At 37.1% G+C, this 19,808-nt stretch overlaps 1 protein-coding gene across 1 annotated transcript in view; it reads right to left on the bottom strand.

Annotated features, from left to right (window-relative positions):
• HYDIN (HYDIN axonemal central pair apparatus protein) overlaps positions 1-18,855 on the bottom strand; it is a 388,294-nt gene extending 369,439 nt beyond the window's left edge. The window contains 4 exon segments of the mRNA XM_033218949.1: positions 6,943-7,077; positions 10,332-10,451; positions 16,739-16,864; positions 18,696-18,855. Of these exon segments, the coding sequence (XP_033074840.1) occupies positions 6,943-7,077; positions 10,332-10,451; positions 16,739-16,864; positions 18,696-18,830 (516 nt within the window). The 5' untranslated portion in view covers positions 18,831-18,855.
• Between the last annotated feature and the right edge of the window lie 953 nt (positions 18,856-19,808).

The raw sequence follows: 19,808 nt of genomic DNA, 5'->3' as shown, positions 1-19,808 counted from the left end.
GAAATGTAATCTCTTATTTCAGGCAGAAGTGTCCAATCAAAATTTGTGGTTCTCCCTGTACACTGATGATGGGAATGTAAATTAGTACAGCCATTATGGAAGACAGTATGGCAGTTCCTCAAAAAATTAAAAATAGAACTACCACATGATCCAGCAATTTTACTTCTGGGTATATATCCAAAGGAAATGAAATCAGTATGTGGAAGAGCTACCTGAACGCCCATGTTCACTGCAGCATTATTCACGATAACCGGCATGTTGAATCAACCCAAGTGTCCATCAGTGGATGAACATACAAAGAAAATGTTGGCCGGGCACAGTGGCTCATGCTTATAATCCCAGTACTTTGGGAGGCTAAGATGGGCAGATCACTTGAGCTCAGGAGTTCGAGACCAACCTGGACAACGTGGAGAAACCCTATCTCTACTAAAAATAAAACAAAATAAAAAATTAGCTGGGCATGGTGGTGAACGCCTATAATCCCAGCTACTAGGGAGGCTGAGGTGGGAGGATTGCTTGAGCCTGGGTGGTGGAGGCTGCAGCGAGCTGAGATGGTCCTACTGCATTCCAGCCTGGGCAACAGAGTGAGACTCAAGAAAGAAAGGAAAGGAGAGGAGAGGGGAGGGGAGGGGAGGGGAGGGGAGGGGAGGGGAGGGGAGAGGAGGGGAGGAAAGGAAAGAAGGAAGGAAGGAAGGAAGGAAGGAAGGAAGGAAGGAAGGAAAGAAAGAAAGAAAGAAAGAAAGAAAGAAAGAAAGAGAAAGAAAGAAAGAAAGAAGGAAAGAAAGGAAAGAAAGAAGGAAAGAAAGAAAAAGAAAGAAAGAAAGAAAGAAAGAAAGAGAAAGCAAGCAAGCAAGCAGAAAATATGGTATATACACACAATGGAATATTATGTAATCTTAAAAAAGAAGGAAATTCCATCATTTGTGACAACATGGATGAACCAGGAGGCAATTATGCTAAGTAAAATAAGCCAGGCATAGAGGTACAAACACTACATGATCTCACTGATATGTGGAATCTAACACAGTCAAATGCATAGAAGCAGAGAGTAGAACAGTGATTCCCAGGGGCTGAGGTTGGAAAACTGGGGGATGCTGGTCAGAGGGTACAAAATTTCGGTTAGACAAGAAGTTCAGGAGACCTAGTATACAACATGGTTAATAACCATGTACTGTAAAATTGAAAATTGCTAAGAAAGTAGATTTTAAATGTTCTCACTACAAAAAAATTGTAAGTATGTGAGGTTATATATATATTAATTTGATAATGTATATATTTATTAGCTTGATTTAGCCATTCCAATGTGTATATATATTAAAATCTCATGTTGAACACTACAAATGTATACAATTTTTGTCAATTACAATTTTTTAAAAAATTGTGGTTCTCTTACCAATGAGGAAAGAGAAAATCAATGTCAAGGGGAGGCCACTAGCTGTGATGCCTCACGTGCCCCCGCTTCAGTCTATTCTCTACTTGGCAGCCAGAGTGCTCCTAAAATGTAAGTCAGACTGTGTCATCCCTAATCACAACCCACCAGGCTGGATAAAAGGAGAGGATCAAGCATTTCTCCTATCTTTCCTGAATGGACTATACCTCAGGGGAGCTGAAAAGCTGGTGAGGGAAAGTTTTGGTTTTGCTGTTGTTATTGTTTTTAGAATAATTTCAACCAGTAAGTACAAAATAAATTATGGAATTAGAAACTTAACCCCAGTGATGTAGGGAATGATCTTTATTGGATCATTACAAAAACAAAACAAAAATAACAGACATTGTGTGCCTCTTGATGTAATGCACTAGGAAGTACCACATCACCTGTGAAGGATTCTTGACCAAAAAGAAAAAAGAAAAAATTAAATGAATCTAATCACGGTTATAGATCTAACTATCAGTTACAGGCAACAGGCGGCAAGGGGCCATTCTAAACGACGTGATGGGAATGCAATCAGCAAACCTTGTTTGGATCTTGATTTAAGAAAACCAACTTTAAAAAAAAAAACTTTTTCTTAATTGTGAACCATTGTTGCACTTAGTACGCAATGGTTTTTTTTTAAAAAACAACTTTTTAAAGTTGGTTTTCTTAAATCAAGATCCAAACTACTGACTGAATATGTGATGATATTAAGGAGTGACTGTGGTTTTTTAGGCACGATCATGGTACTGTGGTTATGCTAACTTTTAAAAAGGCCCTTATCTTTCAGAGAAAAATCATGAAATATTTACAGATGAAATTGCATGCTATATGGGACTTGCTTCAAAATCTACTGGGGGAAGGGGCAGAACAGATGAAGCCAGACTGGTCATGTGCTGAGATTTGAAAAGGTGGATGATGGCAGTTCATTCTGCTGTTCTTTCTACTTTTGCATATGAGGAAAAGAAAGCCTTCCATAATAAAAATATTTGAAGTACTTTATGGTGGCTTCCTATCCCACTTTGCATGGCTTCTAAGATTCTTCATGAGCTCACTTTCTGGAATCTCATTTCCTACCATGTTTCCAACAGCTCCCTCTGCTCCAGCCCCACTGGCCTTCGCATACTTTCCCGAGCTGACTGCCAAGCATGTTTCTGCCACAGGGCCTTTGCACTTGCTGTTCCCGCTCCTAGACAGCCCATCCCTCAGATATTTGCATGGCTTAAATTAGTTCTCTGCCCAAATGTCACCTCAATAGAAGAGTCTTCCCTTGACTTTCCTATCAGAGAAGGCTTCCTTGACTTTACTTTTGGAAGAAAGCAAAGCCCTTATTATTCCCTACCCTCTACTATGTCAATTCCTACATTAAATTGTATATATTTGTTTGTTGGTTTATTTATTCATTGTGAAATGTAAGCTCCATGAAGGCCAAAGCTTGTTCTATTCTCCATTGGATCTGGCTCAGAAAACTGGGTCTGGCACTGAGTAAATGGAAGAATATTATTTATTTTTAATATCTTTTCTGGGTACAACACTATCAAGAGTTTTTTTATAAGGAAATTTCCTAAAATCCTTGTTAGCCTTATTATCAAATTATATTTATGAGGTCCATAAAGCTAAAAAGTATGGATGTGACTATCTGGAAATATGAAACAAAATAAAGAGAAACTCTTCTTAGAGAAGACTTCTTAGACATCTTACTGTTAATTGAAATGACAAGGAAGAAAGTTAACATCTAATATATTCATGACACAAAAAGGTAATTGAGCCCTTTTTACATGCTCTTAACATCTGTAGGCCAACCTCAAGTCAAAGAAACTTCTTTATATTTTCTTAGACTAACTTTTACTTACTTATCTCACTCCACAAATATTTACTGCACCCTTTCTATGTGTCAGGCCCTGTGCCAGATACTGGGCCTATGAGAGTGATCCAGATAGAACTGGGGAGCGAGAATTTCAGGCAGAAGGAAAATAAAATCCTAATATTATTTTTGCCAACAAAAGGCATTGATTGTGGCCACTTGTATGATACCCACATTTAAATTCAAATTGCTGGCAATATAGTTTTATTATTATTGTATACCTAGATAACATAAAACATGTTCACATTTTTTATTCTTCTTGGGCTATGGTTTCTAAATTTCATGGTGACAAATTGGAAAAACCATTTTGACAACAAATTAGACATTTTCTTAAACCATAACTCAGCCACCCAGTTGCATCACTGCATGCTTTCTTCAAAGCTTGCTGCCTTTTCCATATGACAACACATTGCAAACAGATGCTTTCTTAAGTCCAAGGAAGTATTCTCTTTTGCTTTCCCACAAAAGCCTAATATTTTTCATTCTCATTTTAATGGTAAAGATACAAATTTAAGAGGTCAAGAAAAATGTCAGGCTCTAAAATTGTATAGTGTTATTTTATGATGATACTGGCTATTATATTTCTACAGTATATGATATGTACACTAGGATTATTATATTAATAACATGTCCAATCATTTTTTAAAAAGTCTGAGTGAGGAAAGATAAAGAAAGCCAAAGTAAATTTACCGCACTTGTTATCTGGGCATTTGGCATTCTTAACAAGTTCCATCCCCAGGCAGCCAGATTAATAGATGAATCCAATTGAAAGAGGGCTGGCTTATTAACTGTGGCATGCTGCAATTTACATATCTCACCCTCCAGATGTGAGGAGGGTAAATGAGAATGGAGTGTGCTGAGATCGGCAGGGGCTAAGAAGGAAAAAAGTATGTACTTTGGCTATCTATTTGGCCAAGTGAAGAAACACTGACACTTGGTGAAATGAATTACTTTTTTTTTTCCTAAAATAAATCTGGCTCTAGTCACTTGTTGGCTGCATTCTGGAGCAGCCCGAAAGACAGCATGCCCAACCCTAGCTGGTCATTCTGCGCACTGCCCTGTCGACTTTCCAACAGTGAAAGCGAATGTAGATAACTGACTATGCCACCATCGTGTTAGCTAGCCAGCAAAATGAGAAAAAAACTCTGTCTTTGGAAATAAACCATATAGAGTTTAGAGCCAAGTCCAACACAAGATCTTAGTGTCTCCAAAATTAGATAGCTGAATTTCTCATAAGTAACCATTATCCTCACTATGTCTCCTCAAACATGCATGTAGCTTTTGATAACTTTCAAATATTTAGAAGTAAAAGTATAACAACACTTAACTTAGTTAATTTTTTTAAATTAGGGGTTCCCCAATAGACATGCAATGCTGGATAAGTGGAATGGTAAGAAAGAATAAAAGAGCTGAGCATAAGATAAGCAGCTACAAAACACAGTGAAGCAATAATGCTCACCAGGAATGTTAGCATTTCATATTTATAAACTACATAGCAACATACTTTAAATACATTTCAACTATTTCTTTGCTGGATAAACAGTAATAAAATCTCTCTCTTCTTCTGGCTTTTGATTATGGAAAATTTAAAACATGCACAAAGAAGACAGATTAGCATGACAAACCCCCAGTGTACCCATTACTCAAATTCAACAACTCTTAACATTCCATTATTCTGGTTCCCTTGATACCTCTACCCACTCCCTCCCCCTTCTATTGTTATACAAGTTTTTTTTAGGTAAAACTTATGTATATATTGAAAAGCACAAATATTAAATGTTTTGACAAATGAATTCAGCCATGTAATCCTCATGCCAATATAGAACATTCCATCTCCAGAAAGTCTTGTGTACCCTTTTTTCAGTCAGACTAGGTGCAGATACAATGATACTTATCCAATAGAAGACATATTTTCTCCATCACAGAAAAAAACTGAGGAAAGCCACCTCCTCAAATCCAGCATGCTTTGTATTTCAAGCTGCACAAAGGATTATAATCAGCTTCCTACAGAAATGACGGTGTAGGAGTCTCACACCCACAGTAAATCCAGACCCTGTTCTCCCCACAGACAGTATTCAGATATAGAACCTCCAGAAAAAATGAGGACTTCAACAATATGCAACAAAAAGCCCTACATCTGGAGTTATTTATCTTTTTATTTATTTCAGTAGAACCTCAAACAAAATTGTAGTTTCCTAAACACAACCTAAGATATAAATAGTAATACTACAAAGTGGCAAAATTATAACAATGGTATTATTATAATGGTATTTTTAACCACTCACCACAAGGAGTACATACTTAACAAGCCACATTAAATTCTCTATCCTTGCTCTCCAGAAAAGTAGTAACAACAGCAATAGTAGAAGGAATACTGGTAATGATATCGACAGCAGCCGATAGGCACTAGCAGTGGGGAAGCAAGGACTCCAAGCTAGTTCTGTCTGACTCCACTGTGCTCTACTGATTCCAACCATAAGAATGCAACACAGATAAGCATGCCCGCTATTCATATGATATACAGCCTGCATTTTGTTCTGCATATTTAAGACTTGTTCTCTGTGCTCACTCCTTCAATCATGCTGGTAAAACTCTTTTTTCCTCCTCATAAGTCCCCATTTAGGCCCACAGAGAAGAAAACTTGACCAATGATTCTACTCCCTGGAGAAGGGGTAGGGAGGAAGCCTCCACCCTCAGGCCCCCATATCTGCTCCTTCCCTCCTAGGAGGAACTGGAATTTCTATGACTGAGGAGAGTGAGATTGGGCTCCATTCCCCTCCCCACCACTGCAGTGGTGCTGACTGAAAATGGCCTCCTTTTTGACTGTAGGTTCTTCCTAGACTGCCTGTGAGCTGACGGTGTGAGCAGGCCAGGCAGGCCTCTGCTCTCAGCTCTAGCTTTACCATTACTGAGGCCGATACTATGATATTATATTTGAGTCTTGGGTCTCTTTTGCAAACTAGTTAGAATGTGGGGAGGAAAGTCATAACCAACTAAGGCCCCAAACTTCCTAGAAGCCAAAATCTTTATCCTTTGTCTCAGCACTCCTCTCACGACTACCATCGCCTACACCACCATCAATGACAGCACCACCACCATCTATCCCACCATCACCATCACCCATCAATACTACCAATACCACCACCGTCTACACCACCACCACCATCCACCAACACTACAAATACTAACAACACTACTACCACCACCATCAGTGACAACAATGCCACCACCATCTACACCACCACACCACCACTATCAATGACAACAATATTACCACCAACTATACTACCATACTACTAATACCATCACCATCTACACACACCACCACCATCACCCACCACTACCCACCAACACTACTAATAGTAACAATACCAGTACCAACATCAATACCACCACCACTACCATCTACACCATCACCACCATCAATGGCAGCAATATCACCACCATCTATACTACCAACACCACCAACACTACCACCACTACCCACCACCACCACCACCCTCCAGCACTACCTACCACTAATACCACCAACACCAACACAAATATCAACACCAAGACCACCACCAATACCACCAGCACCACCACCACCACCACCTCTGTAAATATTCAGAATTGAATTTCAATCTGCCAGTACAAGTGTCCATTTTCTTGCCAGTCCTGGTATTACCTTGTTCTCCTCTGGAGTAAAGAGGATTCGGAATATGGAAGGCACTCCAGGAGCCACTTTGTGGCTAATATCTTTGGGGCTGATTACTTTAAAGTAAGGTGAACTTTCTTCCACAACTTTCACCAACCTTGGAATCTGCAGGGAAACATGATGATAAACACTGTGCATGTGAAAAAGCAGAGAGTTAAACATAGACTGAAATCTCCATCAACTAATTACTAGACATGTGACCTTGGTCAGGGTTGAACTTCAGTTTTCTCAACTATACAAGGAGATGACAGTACTTATCTTTATCCCATAGAAAGTAAGCACCCAATACCTTTTAGCTTTACTTTTTATTAACGTTATTATTCTTACTTATTTTTATTATTATTGCAAGTCTTTGTTCATTTTTAAATTAAATCATTTCAAATTGACCATCGGCTGGGCGTCGTGGCTCATGCCTGTAATCCCAGCACTTTGGGAGGCGGAGGCAGGCAGATCACAAGGTCAGGAGAGCGAGACCATCCTGGTTAATACGGTGAAACCCCATATCTACTAAATATACGAAAAATTAGCTGGGTGTGGTAGCATGCACCTGTAGTCCCATCTACTGGGGAGGCTGAGGCAGGAGAATCACTTGAACCCAGGAGGCAGAGGTTGCAGTAAGCTGAGATTGGGCCACTGTACTCCAGCCTGGGAGGACAGAGCAAGACTCTGTCTCAAAAATAAATAAATAAATAAATAAATAAATAAAAATAAAAGTGACTATCTTCAAGGGTTAACTCCTTAATCAGCTAAAACCTCACCCACATAACAGAGTTAAGCTGGATTTCCCAACATTTGAGCATTTGAGAACTGCTCTGAAAGAAGAAGTCACACTTCCTGCACCCCTTCAATGGCCCATCTACGGCACATGACATGCCACCTCATCCTCACCATAACCTTTGAGCTTCATTATGACTCCCATGCTACAGACACTTGCCCAAAGTGGTACAGCTTCACCAAGCAAAGGTGCTGCGAGTCAAGTCCCAGCCAAACTCCACCCCACCTCTCCATGGGATGGTCCTGAGTAAACACACCACAAAGCAAGAGCAAAGAGCATCAGGATATCCCCTAGCAAAGCCTCAGAGCAGCTCCCAACAGCTCCACTCTTTTAAAGTCTAATTCTTCTGCTGGAATCTGAACCCAGATTAGTCTGACTCTGGAGTATGGGTCCTTATCATTTTAACCCAATTAAAATAATAAGTGTTCTGGTTCATTCTTATCCTTGTATGTGAGAGATGGAGACACAAAAATAATAACCTGACAGGCTCTATCTGTTGTACCCCACGACAGGGAGGAAGCAAATAAAAGGTGAACGGCACAGAAAGCATTTCTTGGGGCCCCAAATCTCTCCCCATGGTTCTTTATGAGACTGTGAACTAAGGAAACAGAGGAGCAGGGTTACATCAGCCACCTGGTATGAGGGTCCTGGAGTCACCAGAGGACAAGGCTGCCTCCCCTGGAGAGAACTGTCTGCTTGTTAGTAGCTGGACGTTCCTAGGATGGGACCCTCTTTCCATGTGGCCAGCACTCTGGCTGCATCTTATCAAGAGATGTTGTGTCATCCATGAGAACTGAGCATCTGGCAGACAAAACTCACATATGCCCTTTACCCCGACTTGCTATTAAACAACCACTGATGACCATTTCTTGTTTAAGGTCAGAGAGGGGTGACCAAAGGATGCTTTGGACTGTACCACTTTAGTAGCCTAAAAATACCTCAGCAAGAGTCAAAAGTAATATAGAAATGGAAAAAGAGAGTCAGAAGTGAGAACTGAAGTGCATGAAAAGATAGAGCCCTACTGTCTGTGCAATGCACCTCTTCTAGAGGTCTAGGAACACAACCTTGTGCGCCTCCGGTTCTTTTCCTTCTCTTTCACTTCTGTCCCATGAGCTTCTCTTACTAACGCTACTGCAGAAAAAAATGAAACAGACTATTTTCTCCAGAGTCTGGCTTTGCTGTCACTAAGTCACCCCATTGATCTCTGCAAGGCATCGCTGATTCCCTTAATGAGCGGCTGTACCAAATATAACTGCAAGTCTTCCCATTTGCTTTGGATTCTTGCATAGTCTTCACTTATTTTCCATTTTGTCTTATAAGTAGAATTTTTTGTCGCCACATTCTTAGACCCCTGAAAGTATTCCTCCTTGTCTTTACGCCCAGATTTCCCATCTCTCCAATGCTTTCCTCCCCATCTGATTACTTTTCACACTCAAGTGTGCTTCATGCTGAACTTCCGCATTACTCTTTCTTTCATTATTGTTAAGTGCCAAGAAACTCTTCAGGCATTTAATATCTTTTCTTGAAAGAAACCCTAATTTATCTCTAAAGAAAAAGTCATAAGGCTGAAAAAGAAATCTTCCGTTACAATCACAAAGAGACAAGGCAGACAGAGAGAAGCCTTCCAAAACTGACTGTAGACAAACTCTGAAGGCTATCTTCTATAGAAAGGAGAAGACAGAAAAGAAAGAAAGGGACCTACATTTTTTAGAAGTGAAAAGAAGGAGTTTTAAAAGGTACAATTTGCAGAATATAAATGCATTGGAGAATATAAATATAAATGCTTGGCCAGGCACGGTGGCTCACGCCTATAATCCCAGCACTTTGGGAGACTGAGGTGGGTGGATCACCTGAGTTCGGGAGTTCGAGACCAGCCTGACCAACATGGAGAAACCCTGTCTCTACTAAAAATACAAAATTAGTTAGGTGTGGTGGTGCATGCCTGTATAGTCCCAGCTACTTGGGAGGCTGAGGCAGGAGAATCGCTTGAACCCAGGAGGTGGAGGTTGCAGTGAGCCGAGATCATGCCATTGCACTCCAGCCTGGGCAACAAGAGCAAAACTCTGTTTCCAAAAAAAAAAAAAAAAAAAAAAAAATATATATATATATATATATACACACACACACACACACACACACATACATACATATATACACATACATATATGCTCAACAATTGCAATTCTCAGGAGTAGAGTTTATATCTTGAATTGGGGAAATGGTGTCTCTAATGAAGACTACATAAGCATTAATAGTAATTTCCCTCTCTTAAATAAAAACCTAGCCCAATTTGTCATACATGAGAACCCTGTGACATTCATCTGGTCAATCCTTTAATCAACAAAAGTTAGTGCACATGTTGGGAGTTCACTACTTGTTAGGCACTGGTTAGGACTCAACATATAGCAACAAACAGATACAGCCTTGCCTTCATTAAGTTTACAATCAAAGAACATGTTTTCATACTATTTTCCTAAGTCTATCAAATTAAAGAACTTATCAAAGATCCCTCAAGATCCCACTTTACTATAACCCATTCTCATATATCCTGGAAGAGTTCACCCACCCCAGTGAACATACTCACTTTGTCATTGTTCCTCAAAATCAGTGGAACTTCATAGACTTCACAGGGAGTGTAGTTCTGAAATATAATTTCTGATGGAAAGGGCTGGAATAATGCCTGATCCAGGTCAATTCCTGAAAACTGCAATTGAAAAAATAAATTATTGTTATAGTCACACATTGACAAAAATGACTGGGGAAGATAATACTACATAGATCTATGGATATTAAAACTAAACATGGGAAATATTCAAAAAGAAATCCATACCCAGGTACATCATTGTAAAAGCACTGAAAACACAGGACAAAAGAATGTGTAAAAGAAACTAGAGGGAAAAAATAGAATATTTAACTTTCAAGGAGCAAAAGTGCATGCCTACTTTTCAATGTAACACAAGTCAGAAGGCAGAGGAATAAAATGTTTTAAATCCTGAAAAAAAAAACTCTGCAGGCATAGTATTTTTTACCTGGGGAAAGTCCCTTCAAAAACGAAGTTTGAATAAACACATTTTCAGAGAAATAAAAATTGAAAAATGTTGTCACCAACTTCTAAAGAAAATACCAAAGGGTATTCTTTACGGAGAAGAGAATTTCTCTTAGAAGTTCAGTGATGCAGGAAGGAAAGGAGAGTAATAAAGGGGTAAATATGTGGTTACTCTAAATGAATTCTCATCATACGAAATAATAATACAAATAACTAGCTTACTAATGGGATGTGTGCGCTGGTTGGGCACTGCACAACAGAACCAAATTGGTCTTGCACCCCTCATTTCCTGTTCTATTTTGATTTTCACAAAGTACTTGCTTTTTATTTGACCAACCACTGAGGAGCTAGGTTTGTAAAGCATGACATCATCAAAGTGTACAGTATCCTGTTTAGCATCCAATCGATTTTGGGTATTGCCAGGTTTCCCCTGAAAATTCAGACTATCTGATGATGCCCTGTGAGTTCACGGTTGCACCCTGGGGCACCTTGGCACACAGTTTGAAAACTGTAGCTGTAAGTATCCATCTTAACAAGTTAGAATAAATAGCAAAATAAATCCAAAGAAAGAAAAAAACTGACATGACAAAAACAAGAGAGGAAATTAATGAAATAAAAGTAACTATACTATAAAAACAACAAAGCAAAATTCAGGTCTTTAAAAAGATTAATAAAATTGACAAAATACCGAGTGAGTTTGATCAAGAAAATAAGACAGAAGGCACAAAGAACAAATACAAAGAATGGAAATGGGAATATTACAATAGAACCCGAACTCAGTAAAAAGATAATAAATAACTATTATGTCAATAAATGTGAAAATATAGGTAAAAATACAAACTCCTAGAAAAATGCAATAAAAAGTATCAAAACTGGCACAAGAAGAAACAACATCTGAATAGCTCTAAAACTATTACAGAAATTAGATCTGTAAATAAAAACCTTTTACAGAGAAAACTCCAAACCCAGACAGCTTTATAAGCAAATTCTACCAAACATAAAAGAAACAACTCAAGTACTATAGAAACTGTCCCAAAGAAAAGAAAAACAAAAAAATGAAATGTCTCCCAACTCATCTATAATGTTAACATAACCTCCTTTATATACCTGAGAAAGACACTAACGGAAAAGAAAACTATAGGCCAATCTCATTCATAAACCATAGATAGACAGACAGATAGAAGAAACAAAGAAAGAGAGAGAGGAAAAAAAATTTGCAAACTGAAACTGAAACCGGCACCAGCACTATATAAAAACGATAACACATCATGACCAAGCTGGGTTCATCTCAGAAATTCAAGGTTGTTTTAGTACTGGAACTCAAACAAGAAGAAACAAAACTGTCATTTTCCCCAGGCAAAGTAATTGTTTATTTCGAAAATTCAAAATAACCTACAAATAAATCATTCTAATAATTCTCTTATTAGAATTAGTAAGTGATTTATCAAGGTCACTGAGTACAAGGTCAACATACAAAAACAAATTCTATTTGTAGGTACTAGCAACGAACATTTAGGAAATGAAATTTATAAACAATATTACTTAAAATAGTATCCTAAAATGTAAAACACACAGAAATAAATCTAATGAAAGATGTGTAAGACCGTTGTCCAGAAACTAAAAACATTATTGAGAGAAATTAAGGAAGACTTAATTGAATGCAGGAATATACTATTTTCATGAATTAAAAGACTCAATATTTTCAGGATGTCAAATGTTCCCCAAATTTATCTAAAAATTCAATGCAATATATTAAAAAAAATCCCAACAGATTTTTTTTGAAATAAAAAAGCTGATTGAATTTATATGGAAATGCAAAGGACCAAGAATAGACAAGATACATTTGAAGAGCAAGATAGGAGGATTTGCTATACCATGTAGTACAACATGATAATTATATTATTACATATCATATACTGTTACTTACCACAGTAATAATAATGAGATGTTAGCACAAGATTTATCATAAAAATAAATGTACCAGATTAGAAAGCCTCCAAACCAATTATTAAATATATGGTCACTTGATTTATGACAAAGGTAACACAGGTAATCTACTTCTCACATCATAGGTTAGTTTTCTTGATTATATAAGTGGAATAATACAGTATATACTCTTTAATTTCTGGCTAATTAAATTTCTGCCATGAAGCAATCAGTCTTAACTACACCATTTCACCATAAGCTCAAAGAGCATAATGGAGAAAAAAAAATCAAAGAGCACAAAGCAAATATTTAAGAATGTAAAGAAGTGAGCAGTTAGGAGAGATTAAAAATTCATGTCCTCATTCAATAAATATTGAGTTTCCAACATGTGCCACGTTCTTTTTTGTATGCTGAACATAGTGAATAAAGCCAAAAAAAGCCCTAACCTCATGAAGTTGACATTCTTGAAGCTCAAGCGATCATACAAAAAATACAGAAATACAGAACAGAAAGTCAGGTAGTGAAAAGGCTGTGTAAAAAAGCTAAAGCAGGACAAGGAGGTAGGGGACTGGCAGGTAGCCGCTCTTTTAGATAGGCAGTCAAGAGAAGGCCTCTCTGAGATGACTTCTAAGTAGAGGTCTGAAGCGAGTCACGCTAAAATTTTAGAATAGCACTCCAGTTACAAGGGAAAGCAAGTGCAAAGTGCTTCAGGTGGAAATTGTCTTTGAGTGTCTGAAGAGCAGCATAGGGGAAATACAGTGAGAATGAGAGAGAGAATAGTAGAAGGCAAAGAGGCTCATGCCTGTAATCCCAGCACTTTGGGAGGCCGAGGCGGGTGGATCACGAGGTCAGGAGATCAAGACCATCCTGGCTAACATGGTGAAACCCCGTCTCTACTAAAAATACAGAAACAAAATTAGCTGGGTGTGGTGGCAGGCACCTGTAGTCCCAGCTACTCGGGAGGCCGAGGCAGGAGAATGGTGTGAACCCAAGAGGCGGAGCTTGCAGTGAGCTGAGATCGCACCACTGCACTCTAGCCTGGGTGACAGAGACTCCGTCTCAAAACAAAACAAAACAAAACAACAACAACAATAACAACAAAGAAGGCAAAGAGGTCCGTGAGGGAGGCAGGACTAGATGGTATAGGACCTTAGAGGTTATGGCACTGAGTTTAGATTTTATTATGCGAGTAATGGGACGTCACTGGATGGTTTCAAACATGGAAGTAACATGTTCTGATTTACATTTTAAAAAATCACTCTTACTGCTTTGTGATAATGGGGGCAGGGGGAGAACGAGATGGAAACAGGGAGGCAATTTTGATATTCTAGATAATGGTGGCTTAAACTGGAATGGTGGTGGAGAACATGGTGAGAAGTGGTATGATTAAAGATACATTTGTGAAGGCAGAATTTATAGCACTTACCACTGGATCACAAGATGTAAAAAGAAGAGAGGCATCAGGAATACAACTCCAAAGTGTTTGGTCTAGGAAAACAGATCAGTGGGGGTATAAAAAGCAGGAGGAAAGAGATAAAGAGGAAAGATCAGGCTTTTAGAGATGGAATGTAAAGTTACAATTAGATCTTAAATATATTAAGTTTGAGCTGCCAACCATACATTAAGCTGACTATATATGATCTAGATTTCAGGGGATAGACAGTGGCAGGAGATACAGATATAAAAGTAATCATCAAAAAGTAGAATTTAAAGCCTTTTTTCCTAGAAGAAGTCACCTAAGGTGTGAGTCTAGAAGAGAAAGAAGTTCAAGTACCAAGTACTGGGAGCTCTAATATTTAGTGATCAGAAATGAGTGAATAATTCAACAAATAAAATAAGCAAAAATCAACCAGAGAAAAGTAGGAAGAAAATCAAATGAGTATGCCAGGTCAGATATAAGTGAATAAAAGGGTACAAAAGAGATGCTCACTGTATCAAATGCTATGAGACAACATGGAAGCAATATGTTCTGATTTACATTTTGAAAATTACTTTTACTGCTTTGTGATAACGGAGCAGAGGGAGAATGAGATGGAAACAGGAAGGCTATGTCAGTATTCTAGATAATGGTGGCTTAAACTGGAATGGTGGTGGAGGAAGTGGTGAGAAGTGGGATGATTCAAGAGGTCTGTTGAACCAGGTCTGGTCTGGTCAAAAATGAAGCATAAAATAAATATATACATAACTCAAAGTAAGGGACACAGAGGATAGCCTAATGAATGTAATGACAATACAATGGAAATGAACAGAAAGTTAAAAATGAATGAGCGAGGAAATGCAAGCTTTAGAAGAAGGGCAGACAAAGAAGGTCCAACATATTCATAATTGAAAAATGATATAAAAAAACTTGATAATTCAAGAAAAGCTTTCTAAAAATAAAATAAACGCCCACAGTACCTCAGGAAAAATGTAGTGGTATCCTAATACTGAACTTTAAATAATAACAATCAATCTTTGGGCACATGAGCTAAAAGATTAACTTACAGGGGGAGAAATCAAGCTGGCTTCTGACTTCTACATACCATCATTTAAAGTCAGAAGGTAGTGGGGAAAATGCCTGCAAAACTGTTATGAAAATTTGTGGCCCAAGAATTTCATAAGTAACAAATCTGCAGTTCAGTATAAAGGCAAGACACAAATATTATAAAACACATAAAACAAAGAAATACAGTCTTCATAAGCTCTTGTTGAAGAAATTAGTAGATGACTGTCACCCATCTAAGAGATAAATGATTAAATTTCAGAATATAAATTAAAAATAACCAACTGAATTAAAGAGGAGAGGAGAGAAAGTGTAATGTAAAGTATCTGATTGCCTCATCATTTATAGCAGAGTCAAAACACATTAAAATACATACACTAGTAGCACATATGAAAAACTCCACATAGCCTGATATGTGTTATGCTTTCAAAAAAGAGGAAATGGCCCTTAATTAGAAGAAATGTCTTGGAAAAGACTATGTTCCCTCCCCTCAAATTTGGAGGGTGGTTGTGGGGAACAGACAAAGCAATAAAAAGTTAGCAATGCTCAGAACGGTGAAGTTTATGCAAAACCTAGACAAGGGAAGCAATGGTGTAGCAGTAAGAGCAGACAAGCCTCACTCATTCTTCATGAGGAACATAACATTGAAAAACTCTCAGGAATTTTCAGAGGAAAATTCTGGGGAACTCTTTGAGAAGAAGTTAATCTCCCCAGCAGCCCAACTATTGGAGGTTCATACCATAATTTGTGCATTAAAAGTAAAAGATTTAAAAAAGTAAAGACACATTAAAGTAAAAAAAAAAAGTAAAGATACATTTCTGCCTTCACAAATGTATCTTTAATCATACCACTTCTCACCATATTCTCCACCACCATTCCAGTTTAAGCCACCATTAAAATTGTTAAATTAATTAACAATTTAGTTAATTGTTAATTTAATTAACAATTTAATAAATTTGTTTTTAACGTAATAAATTAATTTAGAAATACGAAACCAGACCTTTTATAATCATATGCTCCTAAAGCCTGGAATGTATGGTTTACATTCAAATATAGAAACATGATAAAATCGCTATTCTTTGGAGACTAAAAGGATACATGTTATTGGAAATGAGCCAGAACAGACAACGAATGCCTACTTTAATTAAAAATTCCAACTCCCTTTCTAGTGGACAGCTCACATAAGGAGAGATTATTTGTTACACTAAGACAATAACTTAATTGGGCTTGACTAATATAATTCTTAGAATTACTCCTACCCTGTATAAACTATGGTGTCAAATAGTATTCAGAAATAGCTAAGAAAGAAGTATGACTAGTCAAAAGTTATTTTAAAAGAGGTTTGCACTTATTTATTGCAGTCTTCACCATACCAAATCAAAGATATGAAGATATTCAGAGGCAGAAAATGAGGACTGAAAACAAACCCAATAAAGGATTAGGTAGCCAGGAAACAAATATTACTTTGTTATTGTTCTGGAATTTTCGTGTTGTGCCAGGGCCCACTTTATATGCAAGTATGACAGAGAGCAGCTACCTTCTGATGTGTTGTTTCCCCCATATCTAAGAGTTCGATGATCTGTGGTCGGCACATCAAACGTGTTTTTGCCAGTCTCTGCTCGGTGGTGAGGGACATTTCCTTCAGGAACTCTGAGGGTGTAAGCTAGAATGTAAAACAATAAGAACCAAAGATTCATAAGTGGTTGTACTGAAAAAGTGTTTTCATAAGTACCAGTAATTAATAATTTGTGTTTGCAGCTTTCAGGATAATTCTGGAATGCCACTAAGTTCCCTTATAAAATATTTAAAATAAGTAAATTATATAAGAGAAGTACCCATACACTTCTGAGGTCTTTGCACAGTAACTGAAAATGACATGTGGTTGCTGTTTCCTTATGATTCTGAAGGAATCACACCAAAGAACCTGAGAGAAAAAAGTCAAGAAATTGCACAGGAACATGTCCAAAGAGCTTAACATTTATGCTCAGAAGAGGCATCTGTGCATAAAACTCTCAGTTTGTAAAGTCACTCAAGGGCTTCAAAAATCAGAAGTTTGAAATACCTCTGTTTCTCAACTAACATTACAATATGCAAACAAAGCTTCTGGGTGATTAACTACGATTTGATGTTAGAGAGAAATCTTATAAAATTGCAAAGATCTAGGAAGTGTGACTACATCACTTAGGAATGAGTTTGAACTTTAGAGACGTCACAAGAGCACATTTAGACCTCGCTTTGAAAGAGTTCTGAGCTAATCAGCAGATCCCACAGCAAGTCACATTCACACACCCCAGTAAGAAGACAAAATGCTTTTACCCTTTCCAATGTTGTGAGAAAGAAAAAGTAACCCAGCATTTAAATAAAACTAATCCAACAAGGGATTAGTTACCCAGAACCAATTATAGTTATTGTGGTTCTAGAATGTTCCTACTTTATGTGCAGGGAGATTATGATCATTGGCAGCTACATAATGCTTAAGTATATGCCAAGACTTTTTAATAACATTTGAGGGTATATAACTTAGCTGATTTATGTTGCCTTGGGTTAAACACAATGTACTTTACGAACGCTTATTTTTCTACAAATTTTATTTCTGTGATCGAATCCATTTAAATGAAGGTATATTTCTAATACAGCTTTCAACTTGGTTAAGTTCTTTTTGATTGGAACCCAGATAAGGATAATAAAATGTTAAGAGGTATCAGCTATATTGTGATTTAAATTAAAACAATTAGGTCTTACAAGCAAAATGCCAGGAGTTTCTTTAAATATGTACCAACCACCACCACAAAAGAGAATAATGATTGATTTTATTTCTCTAATTGGAATGCAACTTAAGATTAGTTTTTTAAATGTAGTGAACACTATCCCTGGCACTATACATTTTTACTAATATTTTCTATAGCATGTGGTTCATAATTAAATTATCACCAATCATAAATAATTAAAGCTATAAATATGTTTTATTTTAAAGAATAGGAAAAATATGTATTTTTCTTAAATACCACTTAGTCATTATTTTAATGCTCTGTGTTCTATAAATATACAAACAAAAATTACTCTTGACAATCAGTAGGTAGTAAATAATTAGGTTGAATCCTATGAAATTCTGATATTTGACGGTTTTTGAACTAAACAAATGACGGTTTGTCATGGTGCTACCTAATACTTAGAAAATCTTAAGAGTTCATTTGTGAAGTCTTACTTCAACTGATTGAGCAAACCAAGCCTCTACTTTGAAGTATGTATGCAATTTCAAAACTTCTCAGACTTTAAAAGGTACCTACCTTTATAGTCTTTGAAAGCTACCATTATAACTAAATGTTATAACTAAATTGATTATAGTTATAACATTAGAAAGCTACCATTATAACTAAATTGATATTAATCAGTCAGTAATTCTGTTTGGCATTCTGAGAATGCCAAGTGGCAATTGTCATTCTCCTAAGGAGATTGCATTAAGTATTTTACATATTAATTCCCTGATACATTACCATTCGGTTTACTTCTTCTTCTGTAACCACCTTTGGATTCAGGGGTGGCAAAACCTTGCTTTGAAATCCTTTGAACATATTGACCAATCCCATCTGAACAGCCCCCATGGACTCCTCAAGTCTTCTACTTGTCATTTTTAGTAATTTTTTTTCTCACCTAAGAGTGAAAAAAAAAAAAGTCTTAAAACAAATACAGTTAATTCCTGAATACAGGCCACAATTTTTTTTAAGCTTTTTCAAATATAGGAAGGTTTAGAAAATACTGATCTTCCAAAATCCAAATGCTTGGAACAAATATCTTAACAAAGGATTCTATTCCATGTGACTCGATTTATCCTCCTCCCAAGATCTAGAATCCATTTTAGATAAAATAAGGGATTCTAGACTAAGCTCAGGAAGACATGGAAACACGAGTTATTTCTACATTTTGCCCCTTTTATCTTCCCAATGAGAAAAACAAACGCTGCCCAATAAACATACTAAATAGTTTGATAATTTATCTACATATTTGAAAGCTCTCTCTTATGAGAATCAGCGCTTCAAAACAGAATAAACACAAGGTCACAGGCCTTCACAGCTGGACAGAGTTCAAAATAGCATGACATAAGATGGGGAAAGGAAATTTCTGGGAAAAGTTTTAAAGCTGCTAGTCATAAATAAGCCAGTGAATAGCCACCCAATATCTCTGAATCAAAGAAATATGGCATCTCCCTTTTGCATATTCTTGTTCAGGCTTCTGGCAGAACACTTGCAACTTCAGAAAACCATCTATGACTAGGTAGGGATTTCTATTTTTATTAATAGCAGGCTAGGTTATCCAATCATTGTGCTAAAAATTAGAACTAACTAAAAATTCTGGATAAAATATCAAATTAAAAACCCTAAAACCATTAAAAAAAAAACAACCTCACAAGACAGTAAGGAAGTACCAGACCAACACATAGGAGGAAGAGCTGTATAAAGGAAAGCAGATTTGAAGGAAAATATAATAAGGCACACTGAAATAAACCAGTAAAACACCAAAGGAAATTAATATGAAATTTTAAAAAACAAAAAAGAGGTCGTTACGGCAGAAAGCCTCTAAGATGGCAATTGGTGAAACAGAAGACAGTC

This window comes from Trachypithecus francoisi, unplaced genomic scaffold (assembly GCF_009764315.1).
Source record: "Trachypithecus francoisi isolate TF-2019V2 unplaced genomic scaffold, Tfra_2.0 Lachesis_group10, whole genome shotgun sequence".
NCBI lineage: Eukaryota > Metazoa > Chordata > Mammalia > Primates > Cercopithecidae > Trachypithecus > Trachypithecus francoisi.
Note: the sequence above shows the minus strand (reverse complement) of the source record. Positions and strands in the feature narration are given on the sequence as shown.